General features: G+C 60.0%; 1 protein-coding gene across 11 annotated transcripts in view; it reads right to left on the reverse strand.

Moving 5' to 3' along the window:
* The window catches only part of BEGAIN (brain enriched guanylate kinase associated), a 45,471-nt gene that overhangs the window by 2,938 nt on the left and 29,921 nt on the right, over positions 1–12,612 (reverse strand). For 5 of the 11 annotated variants that reach the window (XM_074326928.2, XM_019747267.3, XM_019747268.3 and 2 more), the window contains 4 exons: positions 4,854–5,015; positions 3,438–3,504; positions 2,564–2,671; positions 124–207 (listed from right to left, as the gene is read on the reverse strand). In XM_074326928.2, coding sequence (XP_074183029.2) covers positions 124–207; positions 2,564–2,671; positions 3,438–3,488 — 243 coding nt within the window. In that variant the 5' untranslated portion in view covers positions 3,489–3,504; positions 4,854–5,015. Of the gene's footprint in view, positions 1–123; positions 208–2,563; positions 2,672–2,891; positions 2,988–3,437; positions 3,505–4,853; positions 5,016–9,464; positions 9,555–12,612 lie in introns of those variants that run through there. The other 6 variants (XM_074326927.2, XM_019747264.3, XM_088797494.1 and 3 more) reach the window with 3 other exon arrangements.

A 12,612-nucleotide genomic window follows, 5' to 3' on the forward strand; every position in this document is an offset into this window, starting at 1 on the left:
GGGACAGGGGCTCAGACTTGCCCAGCATCTGTCCCTCAAGGGTGGGCTGTGGGATGGGACCTGTATGAAAGGAGCCCCGAGGGGTCCTCGGGGTGGGCCTGGCTGGGGCGGGGCTCACGTTACCTCGGACACCTTATGGCCCCTGCCGTAGGTCTGGCTGCTCTGCAGCAGCTGGGCCGCCAGATTGCAGTCCTTCCTATAGAGCTCCTAAAAGACAAGAGAAGGGGTTTGGCGCAGGTCGCCCCTCGCCAAGGTCCCTGCCGCCCTGACTGGTGCCTGGTAGCCAACACCGAAACCGGTGGGCAGAGCCCTCTATGCAGTTGACAAGACAAGCCTCACACTCTCGCCTGCAGAATGGGAGCCTTGGCTCTGGTCTGGAGCTGCTGGTGCATGGACGGGGCCCTGCCAGGCAATCCTCCTGCTTCCCCAGATCGAACCTCCCACCAGGTGGGGGCAGTGGCAGAAGGGGCCCCAATGGCACCTGAACTCCGGGAGGCCCCAGGCGTGGAGACCCAAGTCCCTGCAAAGAGAACTCAGTGGAGAGTGCTGGGACAGGAATGAGCCTGCCACCCCACATCTCAGACTCGCTGCTCACACCCCCATTCTTAGAATGTGGTCTGGCAGTGGGGGTGGCTGCGGGGCTGGCCAGGGTCAGAGCAAGTGGGGGCAGAGGGCCTGTGTGACCCCAGGTCCAGGGTGGGACCAGCTCAGCCTTCTGAGCTGAAAACAGATGCAAACAGTAGGAATCAGGGGGTTTGGTTTCGTCTTTGGAAAATCTCTGTTGCATGTGCCTGTGGCTGGGCCTTTCATCCCTGCCCCCACCCAGGGCCCCTCCACAGTGATGGCTCTGCTCCGATAGCGAGGAGGCTAGAGTCCACTGACGGGCCCCGCTCCACCAGGACCAGTGTCCTGCAGCTCGGGCAAGCTGTGGAAGGCATGGGCACCCCTGTGGTCCCCCCACCCTGGTCCCAGAGGCTCCCTCACCTCCACCTTCTTTACTGAGGTTGGTACCCCAACTTGGCCTGCACAGTGGAGGGAACCCGGGTCCCCAGACCCCTCAACACCTCCTTGGCCTCCTGGGAAGGGCGCAGTTGGCTGAGAGCTGAGAAATGTCCCCCTCCCCCATGAGGTCCCAGACAGGTTGCCCCTGATGCTAGAGGGCTGTGGTCACTGCCTGGCCAGCCCAGGTCTGCCACTCAGTTGTTAACAGACTTCTGAGAGCCACCCTGTCCTGGAGCCAGCCTTCTTCTCACCTGCACGCCTGCCATGTGGATGCTCATCTCTGCCCTAAATGCCAGGCCCTCACGTCCACGGCTGTCACAGCATATCCACTCGGATGTCAGTGCAACTGCTGACCCCAGCTCCTGCCATCCCCACTCCTGCTCCTCCCCGGCCAGGGAAATGGCATTGCTTTCTCTCATATCCCACATCACAATCTCCACCGATCCTGTTGCTTCCATCTTCAAAACAGAACCAGCAGCTGGGTCCTTCTGCTCACCCCACGGCACCATCCCGCTATGCCTCCATCGACTTTTGCCCGGGTTGTTGCCATCGCCTCCTCCTTGACCTACACACTCCCGTCCACATCCCTACTGTGTGTCTGCAGGGCAGTCATGAGAGCCCAGTAAAAGTGGGAGTCCAGTCGGGTGACCCCTCTGTCCAGGAACCTTCAATGGCTCCCTGTTTCACTCAGAATAAAACGCAGATTCCTATAGGAGCCTATACAGTGAGTTCTCCCGTTATCTTTCTAACCTCAGACCCTGGCCCCCACCTCCCCCAAGAGCCCACTCAGGTGTCTTCACTGTTCTTCCAATCATCCAGGCCCACCTTTGCCACTATGGGTCTCTGTGCCTGGAAGGAACACTCATCCCCGGATATGCTGTGGGGTGAGGCTAGCTCCCTCACCTCCGTCAGGACTCGGCTCCAGCGGCCTCTTCCAGAAATTCCCTTTTGAAATTTGCCTACCCTGCAACTGCCAACTCCCTGGCGCCATTGCCTGCTCTATTGTTCTCTGCAGCATTTAGCACTTCTAACATACTACAGAGTGTACGTATTTCTCTTGTTTACTGTCTATCTTCCCTACTCAGATGTAAACGCCACGTGGGCAGAGACATTTTTGCCTGTGTTGTTCACAGTATATTCTCAGAGCCCAGTAGGGTCCAGCAAGGGACAGACACTAATTAGTGAACGCGTGGTCAGCTGTCAGGGGTCCATGGCGGGCAGCTGGGCCCATCTCACGGGGCCCTTGAAATCAAGCCCCAGGGGTGGTCATATGGCTCTGATGCCCACTGGGACTGGCGAAGCCAGGAGTCCCGAGTGGCCACACCCCAGCCGTGGGGTCAGGAAGCCCTGCCTTGAATGAGATAACATGGCCGTGTTCCCGACCTCGAGTTTCCTCCCAGCAGAGGGTCTTCCAGGACGTCCCCAGCAGAGTCTCTGGTGAGGCAACCCTGGCGTTCCCCGACCACTCAGTCCATCCACCTGCACCCGTCCAGCCCCTTGAGCCCGGGGTCCGCAGCACCTGGGCCCGGGCCCCTCAGGGCCAGAATAGCCCAACACTCACGTTGTCTTCCGACAGCTTGTCGATGGTCACCTTGGCCTCCAGCAGGTGGCTGTTGAGGGCAACAATCTCATGGCTCAGTGCCCGCTTTTCTTCCTCGTAGTGCTGGCCCTGGGGCAGGGACAGGGGGCAGTGCAAGGAGGCGGTCAGCGGTCAGCCAAGGCCTGCGCCTCCCCTGTCCCCTCTTGCAGCAGATCATGATGAGGTGCTTGGAGGGCCATGGGACGCAGGGGTAAGAGCACAGACAGACCCAGATTCAAATCCCACTCAACCACTGACAAGCCAGACAGCCTGGGGCAAGCCACTGCCTCCCGGAGCCTCAGTTTCTCACCTGCACCGCGCCAGGGTAACGACGTGCCTCCCAGGAGTCTGGGGTGAGGACTGAGTGTGGATGGCTTACACTCAGCATGAGGTCTGGCCCATCTCACTGGACATATTGGGAAACTGAGGCTCAGAAAGTAAAGGACCTTATCCAGGGTCCCAAGCAGAGCCACGAGAGGCACAGCTGGGCTTGAACCCCGTTCTGGATCACTGAGCGAGGGCCTGAACTCAGGCCTCTGTCCTCCCAGCCTGCGTCTCTAGGCTGACACTGAGCTGGGGTGTGTCCCCAGTGTGTGTCCTCTCTCCCACAGCTCTTCTTACACAGCTCAGGCACTCAGGGCTCCCGGGTCTGAACCCTACACCTCACTCATCCTGGGAGCACCCTCCCCATTCAGTACAGAAAGGGTGGGACTGGCCCAGTCCCGGGGGGGTCAGGACTCAACAAGAGCAAGGGGATAACAGCTAGGCCGACGGCTCCCCATCACGGTCTCAGAGCTGGGGGCCTCGGAGTGCGGGTGCTGGGTGGGGCCACGGGGCATTGGGTGGTGGCCCTCACCATGCGGTACAGCTTGTCCTCCAGCTCCTGGTTGATCCTCTGCAGTGCCATGTAGTTGCTCTGAATCCTGGAACAGGAGGCAGTGGGGCCACTGCTATGCCAGGCCTGGCCCTCCCATGACCCTCACAGCCACACGGCCTGCCAAGCAGGGGGGGCTGAATGAAAGCCCCCAAGCCTGGCCATCAGCCCCACCCTGTTCCTACTGCTCCACTGCACAGAGCAGAAAACACCTGATGAAAGCTAACTTGTTTGAGGCCTTTCCTGGGCCAGGGTCGAGGACCCCAGGAGACGAGAAAGGAAGGCCTATTAGTCACAGGTGAGTGACAGGGTCTCACTCAGAGCCAGTTTACTCACATTTTACACAGTTCTTACGAGCCTGGTGAAGGCGTTTATGTTCAATAGCAGATTAGCAGGCAAGAGACGTAAGACCGTGTGACGGGCCCCGGGTGGGTGCTGGCGACTCGGTGAATAAGATAGGGTCCCCTGGAGGAAGGGTGACAGTGGAGGCGAGTGCTGGGTGGGAATCAGGGGCTCTGTGCTTCCACTGCTGCCATGGAGTGAGAGTGACAGTGCAAGAGGTTGGACAGTGATGATCCAATTGACAACCTATGTCTAATGTTACTGCCCCCCCCCCCCCCCCCAGGGAAACTGAAGCTAGAGGTGCTTAAAGCAGTAAGTGGCAGAGCCAGGCCTTAACCAAGGTCTGACTGCACTGCCCAAGCTTGTTCCCGGTGATTCGATGGTGACATTCAGAAAGCCCAGCAGGACAGGCTGTTCATGGAGGGACAAACAGCCCCACTGGCAAATCCTGTCTTGGGGCAGCACCAGCCATGACACTGTAAATATTTAAAACAAACCGAGCCAACAGCAAAGTTTGCATTCTTCTTAAAGGAAAGCTGGAAAGTGTAATACATTTTAGGAAAATATCCATCTTAAATATGCAGAAGAACAATGTTTTTAGAAGTTTTGTTTTTAAGGGAGAAATTACTCAGGGACCCCACACCTCACCAGGCACTTCACATACTGCCCTGCTGCTCATGGAAACTGTCCTTAAACTCTGGTTCATCTCCAGGGCTAGATATCCCTTTTCCCATCAGGGACCCAAGGGACAGTGGCTGGGGCCTTGGTGGAGCAGTCAGGGTCTGGAGATGGCCGCTCTGTGTCATGCTGCGACCCCACCAAATCAATATGGAAGAAGGAATGAGCAGGGAATGGGGAGGTGGCTGGAAGGAGCCTGTCCCTAGCAGTGGACAGGCCCGGGTTCAGATCATGGTGCAGTTGTTCTTGGCACAACTTGAGCTTGACCTCACTGAGCCCTGTACTCTGCATCTGCGAATGGATTCAGCAGCTCTGGTGGGAGGTGGATCTCTGAGCCCCGCCCACTCGGGCCCCGCCCAACAGGCCCCGCTCCCTGACCTGCGCAGCTTCTCCGTGACCTTTTCGAGCTCCTCCTGCGCGCGTCGCAGCTCGATCTCCAGGTAGTGGCGCGTGGAATCAAACTCGGTTTCGAGCTTCTCGAGCTTGTGCGTGGTGTAGGACAGCCGCTTGCGCAGCTCGCCCTTCTGTTCCTGCAGCGCGCTGCAACGACACGCGGCGGCGGGCCGGGCCGCGGCGCTGAGCGCGGGGGAAACTGAGGCCCGTGCGGGCCAGCCGGGCGCGCCGTGGGTGCGCACCGTGTGCGCCCACCGTGTGCGCCCGGCCGCACTAACACACACGCACGCACACGCGCATACACATACACTTCCCCCCTCCCTCCCTCCCTACTGCCCTGGTGCGGGGGTGGGGGCGGCACTTGAGGCATATGGCCCCAGGGACCCTGACACTGAGCCAGTCTGGCCCAGGCAGTTCCTCTGCCTACAGCAGCGCCCGGTCAGAAGTAAATCTGGGAGGAACGGTGTTGATCCCAGAACCTGGCGAGGGTTTGGGGAGGCTTAAAGGACTCCAGTTTAAAGGGTGCCCATCTGCACCCAGGCTCTGCAGGTCACAGAGCCGACCTCCAGATGGCACAGCTTACAAGGGCCCCCACGTTTGTTCCTCCACAGTGTTGCGTGGGGACGCTGAGGCCCGGTGGTGGCAGTGCCATGCCCTAGATCAGGCCTCCCTTCCCCAACTTGGCTGTGTGGGCCCGGCAGGCTGTGTGACCTCACACACAGGGAGAGGATGGGCCGTGATGCCCTATGCCCAGGCAGCGTCCACCAGCGTCCAGCTAGCTCTCCGCACAGCATGGAACACAGCAAAACCCAGGTCAGCTCACATCCCCCTTCCACCAGGAAGGCTTCCAGGGTCCACGGCCTGGTTCTTGAGGCTTTATTTTCCCCACAGACTGGGTTCTAGGACCGTAGGACACTGAGTCCTATGCTCAGGAAACAGAGACACTGGATAACCTGCTCTCTGACCCTCATGCCATCAATTTATTTGAGCTGTGGTTGGGCACAAGGCAGGAGGGGCAGGAGTGGCCATGACCAGTCCCCTGGGCCACACCATCCCATGGGCAACCAGCCAGCACCCAGAGCGGAGCTGCAGGTCCTTCTAAGCAGGCACTGATCTGATGCGCCCTCCCTTTACTGACACACAGAGGGGCAGGGGGCTGCCTTTCACAGTGCGGCCGGGAGGGGGATTTCTGCAGGGAGGGGCTGCCGTGCGGTGGGTGACGGGCCCCAGGGGCGTTCCGCTGGACCTTAGAGACGCGTGGTGCTAAGGTTCAAGCTGCTGTTCAATGCTCCGGGCGGGCACTTTCCCCCGTCAGCCCCAGCACTGCAGTGGCAAGCCCAGCCTGGTGCAGGTGAATCCCAGCCTGGCACCTCTGGGTGGGCAGAGGGGCTGCTGTCACACAGACCTGGCTGCTGGTCCCACCACGCGCCCCCAGGCCGCCCACTGTCCACCTGAGCCTCAGCTGCCCCCCTGGGAAGTGGGAACAGCCCCCATCCTGCCCTGTGGACACAAAGCCTTGGCTCTAAGAAAACCCACACACACAAGTGCCCAGGTCGGAGGGGTCCCAAACTGGAAGGAGCACATCCCCAGCGGACCATCCAGTGCCAACACCCATTTGGATGCTTAACTCTGGTGAGTTTGCTGTGGGACCAAGACAAACGGGATTGACAGTGCCCGCTCCAGACCATGGGGTAGGGGCAGGGGGAAGTCCCCGGAATCACACTGGAATCCTGGGGGTGGGGCAGGCCTGGGAGCCCCGCCTCTACCAGATATGCTGTGGGACCTTGGGCAAGACCCTGTGTTCTCGGGAACCCCCAGACCCAAACCTGAGGGAGGGGTACGGAGTCAGGAGGGGGCTTCCTCCAGCATCCGGGGCAGAGCTATCTTCAGTCTTGGGCCGTGTGTGTAAACCACTTGTGTTGCCACGGGCACACACCCAGCGAACTTCCATTAAGCATTCTTGGATTCCTGCCCAGGTCTCTATATTTTTTTTTAATAAATAAAGAGTTGCTTACATTTTGAGAACCTCAGAGATGGGCAGGGCAGGTCCTCCCAAGAGTCAGTCCTCAAGGAGGATGCAGTGACAAGCAAGGAGGAAGCCCAGAGGCAGAGCACCCTCGGCTGCCCACATAGGTCTGCCCACCTCCTCCAGGCAGCATGCCTGACTGCCCCACTCGGAGCACCCTGCAACTATGGATCCCAGACTGCCCTAGGCCAGGCCTTTCTCCCCAATAGTGTTGAGCTTCCTAGGGCCTCTCCCATGTCATCCAGGTTCCCCTAAAGGCACAGAGATGGGGGTGGGGTAGCAGCCCCTGAAGTCTGTCATTCCTCCGGGAGCTGCAGGTCTATGGCAGCCCTCGGTCACATGCACAGGTGGGGTCTGCACCCTGGGGAAGAGGTGAGGGTATTGGCTATCCACCCATGTGGCCACTTGAGCCCTGAGTCCTCCCCCGTCCTCTAGCCACACTCCTGGGCCATCACTGACCAGCCTCTGGACACTGGCTCTTCTCAGGCCTGCACTCCCAGCTCACTGTGACCCCCTCACACCAGCCCTGCCCCCTCCTGGGGGCCCAGTATCCATGGGGTGCCCCACAGCACCCCCACCCCACCTCGCAGAGTCAGCCACCTTTCCTCCCCAACCTTGGCCACCCACCCGCAGCTACAGCTCAGACACTGCCATCACACACACTGCCTACTCCTAGGGCGACCCAGCCATATCACCCCGCAATGCACCCACTGTCACCTCTTTCCCTTGCCTCCCGCGGGCCCCATCCTGTTCCCAGCACCTCACAGCAGCTCCCTGCCCGCCCCACAGAGCCTACAGTCTCAGAAGAGACAGACGAGGAAAAGGGAACATGTTCGCCTACAAGGTAAGTGTGGGAGGAAAGTACAAGAGGGCTGTGAGGTGGCCTCTGGGCAGAGGTAGGACCACCCGAGGGCACCGGGGCCAAGACTTCCACTCCAGAGGCAACCAGCTTCATGGAGCTCGCCTGCCTGAGCCTCAGTTTACCCTTGGCCTATGGATGGCTTTCCAGACATACAAGGCGGCTCTGTCCCACCAACCCTCAAATGCTAGTCCCACCCTCCCTGAACCCTCACACCTACCCACCCTAAGCTGCACCCTGGCCAGTCCTGGGCTGGCAGCACCCCAGCCCCTCCCTCTGCCCTCTCCTAGGCCTCTGCCTGCTTGCTGCAGGTGCCTGGACCAGGGCCGTGGACATGCCCTTCAAGACCCTCAGTCACAGTGAGCACCCAGGCTGGCTTGCCCCAGCGCACCCCAGGTGTCCCCCATCTATGCCACACTGGCTCTGTGTCATCTGCAGACCCATTGACCTGACCCAGGCTGGTCCCCAGAGCTTGGTTTGCACCCCCACCCCTCCCTGTACACCCCACATGGACCCTCCCAGGCCTCCACCTCCAGCCCAGGCCCGTCTCCGGGCTCCACGACCCCAGCTCCAGCTGCCCACCAGCCTCTTCACCTGATGGCCCACAAGCATCTCACACTCAGGGTGTCCAATACTGACCGCTCTTTTCTCTGCACTCCCCGTCCCTGGGGAGTGCACAGCTACCCTCAGTCCCCAGTCAGACCATGAAAGTTCTTGGTGACCCCTATTTGCCCCTCGCCCCTCACCAAGTCCTGGGTTCAACTTCTCAGAAGCTTTGGACATGTCCCCTCTTTGGCCTGCTCCAGGGAGGGCCCCGGCTAGACTCGGTCTGTGGTGACTTAGGCGGTGCCATCCTCCCAGGGCACTCATCTGAGCCCTGCCTAGGCTCAGCCTGTCTCCCATCTGTAAAACAGGGACATGTGCCCTCACAACTGGGGGTACCCACACTCAGGGAGCAGGGCTGTCACTATGGTCCCTGTCACACTGGGCCATGAGAACCACCGGGAGACGAGGCCAGAGGCAGGTACTGTGCAGAAGTGGGAGCTTCCAGGCCACTGAGAAACTGGGGCATCGCACAGCCCGGGGCTCAGCGGCTCTGACCCCCTCTGCGGCCCTGGCATCTGGAGACAGACCCTTAGATGCACAGTGAGAGTGTGGAGGTCCTTCAGATCAGACTGGCCAGTGCTATGCCCCCCAGATCAGGGCCTCCCTTCTGGGAGGGGTCTTGGAAAGCCCTGCTCAGGTTGCAGCTTGGTGAGGTCACCTCGCTTCACCTGAGTCCTGATGAATTAAAGCAGAATCTGAACCGAACCTGACATGGTGTGTGTGGTGGGTAGACGGTGCCCTCGGTTCCCTCGGTGCCCACAGGAAGCCTGGAAGCGCTTTCCTGCCTCACAGGGAACAGTGATGAGCTCACTTGGCCCAGAGTGGGGCCTTGAGGAATCCCCTCCTGGCGACTCGGGAGGCCTGAGCCCCAGGACAGAGCCCTCAGCAGGGACCTTGGTGGGGGACCTGGGCTTTGGGGGCACAAGGGCCTCGCCTCTGAGAAAGGACGACACCGAAAGCAGTAGTGAGGATGTGAGCCCCTGGTGCTGACCCCTTCCCTCTCTGGGCCCCCCATCTGTCTGGGGGACTTGACGCAGACAGTGGAGGGAAGTCTGGGGACAGATGCAGAGACACCAAGGAGCTGGGGAGACAACAGGTATGTTACCTGTCCCAGAGCGAGGGCGAGGACCTGGCCAGTCGGCCCTGGAGGACGCGGGGCTGCCCGAGGCACGAGGGCACCCAGGGGCTGCGCAGCCTGTGGGCGAAGAGGACAGAGCTGCTCAGAACTGGGGCGGGGGCCGAGCTGGGCCCCCCATGGGCACACATCACAGAGATGGGGAGTCCCCCCACCCAGCAGGAAAACACCTGTGCACGGTGGCTGGGCGAGGGTGTGGGAACGGGTGGGGGCGCTCCCAGCCTGTGCACCTGCCGCCCTGGCTGGTCAATCCCCAGGATGTGAGCTCATCGATGGCACTGAGCCCCACCAGTGGCAGCGTTACTGCCTGGTGTCTGTTCCCCTGCAGGCCTGCATCCACCACTGCAGCCTCAGAGGAGAGTTGTGGGGGGCAGGCTCCCCCAGCTCTGGGTGTCTGTTTGGCTACTGCTTCTTATGTGCAGGACCTACTGGTCAGAGACCCCAGGAGGCAAGGAGAAGGGGGGACAGTGTGACCCCAGCACCCCACCTCTGCTGGGAGGCTGTGATGGGCTGATGTATGGATAGTTAGAATTGGGGTTCCTGGAGGTCATGGGGCCTGGAGGATGTTAGGGGTCCAGGGCAGGACCTACTTCACCCTCCCTAGGACCCCTTCTCACCCCACCTTGCCTGTGGCCTGTCGGGGCTGGGCAGTGGGTGGACGGAAGGGGTTGAAAGCAGGGGAGACATATGGAAAGGGATGCAGGCCTGTTTGGCAGAGCGTGGCACCGCCCTGCTGGGGCAACAGGATGTACATTAGAGCTTCAGCAGAGTCCCCTGGTAAACCCCTCCCTGCCAGCCCTCCAGGACCCTCCACAGCGTCACTGGCCCCAGGGAAATGTGACAAGAGGAGAGACTTCCAAAGAACGTTAGAGACACGGGCACACGTGTGTTAGGAGAAAGAGTAGTACAATCCGCTTAAAAAAATGACTGCATACGGACAGCACAGAAAACAATGGAAGGACAGAAATGTTATTATGCTCGGGGTGGGATTCTGGGTAATCTAAAATTTTTCTTTTGTGTTTCTGGTTTTGTTGTAATTGCTACAGTGAAGATGAAAAATCAGAAAAAAATGTTTACTAAGGATCAAATTTTGGTCCAAAAAAGAGAAAGATCTTGTGTCGATTTGACAGCCTGAGGGGCACAGCAGGGAAGGTCTTGGCCTGGACCGCAAGCTGTGCCATCACGGCTTCCGTGAGCCCCACTTTCCTCATCTGTAAAATGGGCTGTCCTGCCCACAGGGCACCAGTGTGTTTTGAGAGAAGAGTAGAGGGGCTTGGGGTCTGCCTCCCACCCAGCTTCCCCGGCCTCAGGCTATCAGCAGGGCCTGTGATTGCCCTTGAGGAAGCCAGCGTGACAGAGCCTTAGGCCTGGGGATGACCAGAATTGGTTTCACCCCTAGCTGGGCACACGAAGCCACATTCCCACTCTTGCTGGTAAAAGGGCCTGCTGACCACTGGGCAGACGATGGACAGAAGGTTGGCCTGGGTCTTTGGGAGTGGACACTCAGTGTCAGGTGCGTCTCCATCCTCATCTCAGCCTGGGAGGTAGGCCACCATCACCTCCATTGCACAGATGGCTGTGGCCATGTGTGGCTGCCCTGTGACCTAGTCCACTCATGCTGGGCCACAACCCAACCACCACACACCTGCCTGAAGGCAGAATGACAGGATGTTTTGCTCTCAAGTCAGCCAGGCCCCCTTCCTCCTTCCCTTCCTCCTTCCGCTACTGTAAAGGACAACTGCCCTCTTCATTCCTTTCCGGGTTCCCCCCAAATGTGGCCACACTCACATCCATCCTGCAAGCCATTATCCATGCTGTTCCCTACACCCGGGATGCCCTTGCCTGCTTTCTCTGAGTTCCCAGATCCTCTCCTGGCTTGTAAGGCTCAGCTCAAATGCCACCTCTTCCAGGAAGTCTTTCTTGGTTCCTCCTTGCCAAAGGTCCCTCTCTTTCCTCATCTTACCCCATCAGTCCCAGTCTACCTCCTGCTGCCTCTCTATCACTTGTGTCCACCTGGGGTCCTGGCCTGGGCTGTCTGCCCTCCCCGTTCCCCTCGATGCACATGGCATCATGCTGGGCATGGAGAGGAAGGGCACTTGAGCTCAGGGGCCCTGGGGTGCAGGAGGAAATCCTTCTCTGCTCCTCAGTGTTGACAAGGTGACTGGGGGCAGTTGTGCAGCCTGGCAGGTCAGCAGCTCCCATCCCTAGTGGGCAATGATGATTGGGGGCGGGGGGGCTGGGTGGGAGCTCCCAGTGGGGCTAAAGGAGTTTCTGAGCCGGCTCCCAGCTCCAAGAGGGGTGTCACAGTCCGGCAGGGCCTGCATCGCTGTGGCACCGCCCCCGGCACAGCCTGCCATCGCCTCGGCTCCCAGGGCTGTCTCCAGCCCCAGTCATGCTCCAGCAATGCCAAATTGCTTGTCATTCTCCACATGCGGCACGCAGCTTCTCATCTTGGTGACTTTGTCCCCATGTCCCCTCTGCCAGCATCGCACTCGCTCCCTCCTGCTCCAAGTTAACTCCTCCCCACCGAGTGCACGATGGGGGGACCTTGACACCCCAACCTCCCAGGGCAGGGTGGGGATCAATTACTGTTCCCTCAGCAGTGAGCATTACCGGGGCTGAGTCACTGTCCTGCTTATGGCTTAGCGACCCTTGTCCCTGCACTCCAATGTCCCCCTCGCAGCCAGATGGCATGTTACGAAGCCCAGTCAGACCTGCCCACCTCTGGTCAAAATTCCCCATGACTCCTCACCACCAGCCCCTGTCCCCCGATACCCGCTACTGCCCCAGCTCACCCTGTGCTGGCTCCCCTCACTCGCACAGGCCTTCAGGCTGCTCAGTCACCCAAAGCCCCTCCCTTCGCACCTCAGGACCCTGTCCTTGCTGCTCTCAGCAGGGACAGTCCTCCCTCCAGGCTATCACAGGCCTGCTCCTGGTCTTCCCTCAGGCCCCGCCTCCTGACCTCCCTCAGGCCCCGCCTCCTGACCTCCCTCAGGCCCCGCCTCCTGACCTCCCTCAGGCCCCGCCTCCAGAGCAGCCTGTTCTCATTCCCCAGGGGGCAACGCGGGGTGGTTACCTGCCTGCCCTTACCTGGGGACTGACCTTCCTCTGGACACCT

This window comes from Rhinolophus sinicus, chromosome 3 (assembly GCF_057876585.1).
Source record: "Rhinolophus sinicus isolate RSI-liver-muscle chromosome 3, RSI-T2T, whole genome shotgun sequence".
NCBI lineage: Eukaryota > Metazoa > Chordata > Mammalia > Chiroptera > Rhinolophidae > Rhinolophus > Rhinolophus sinicus.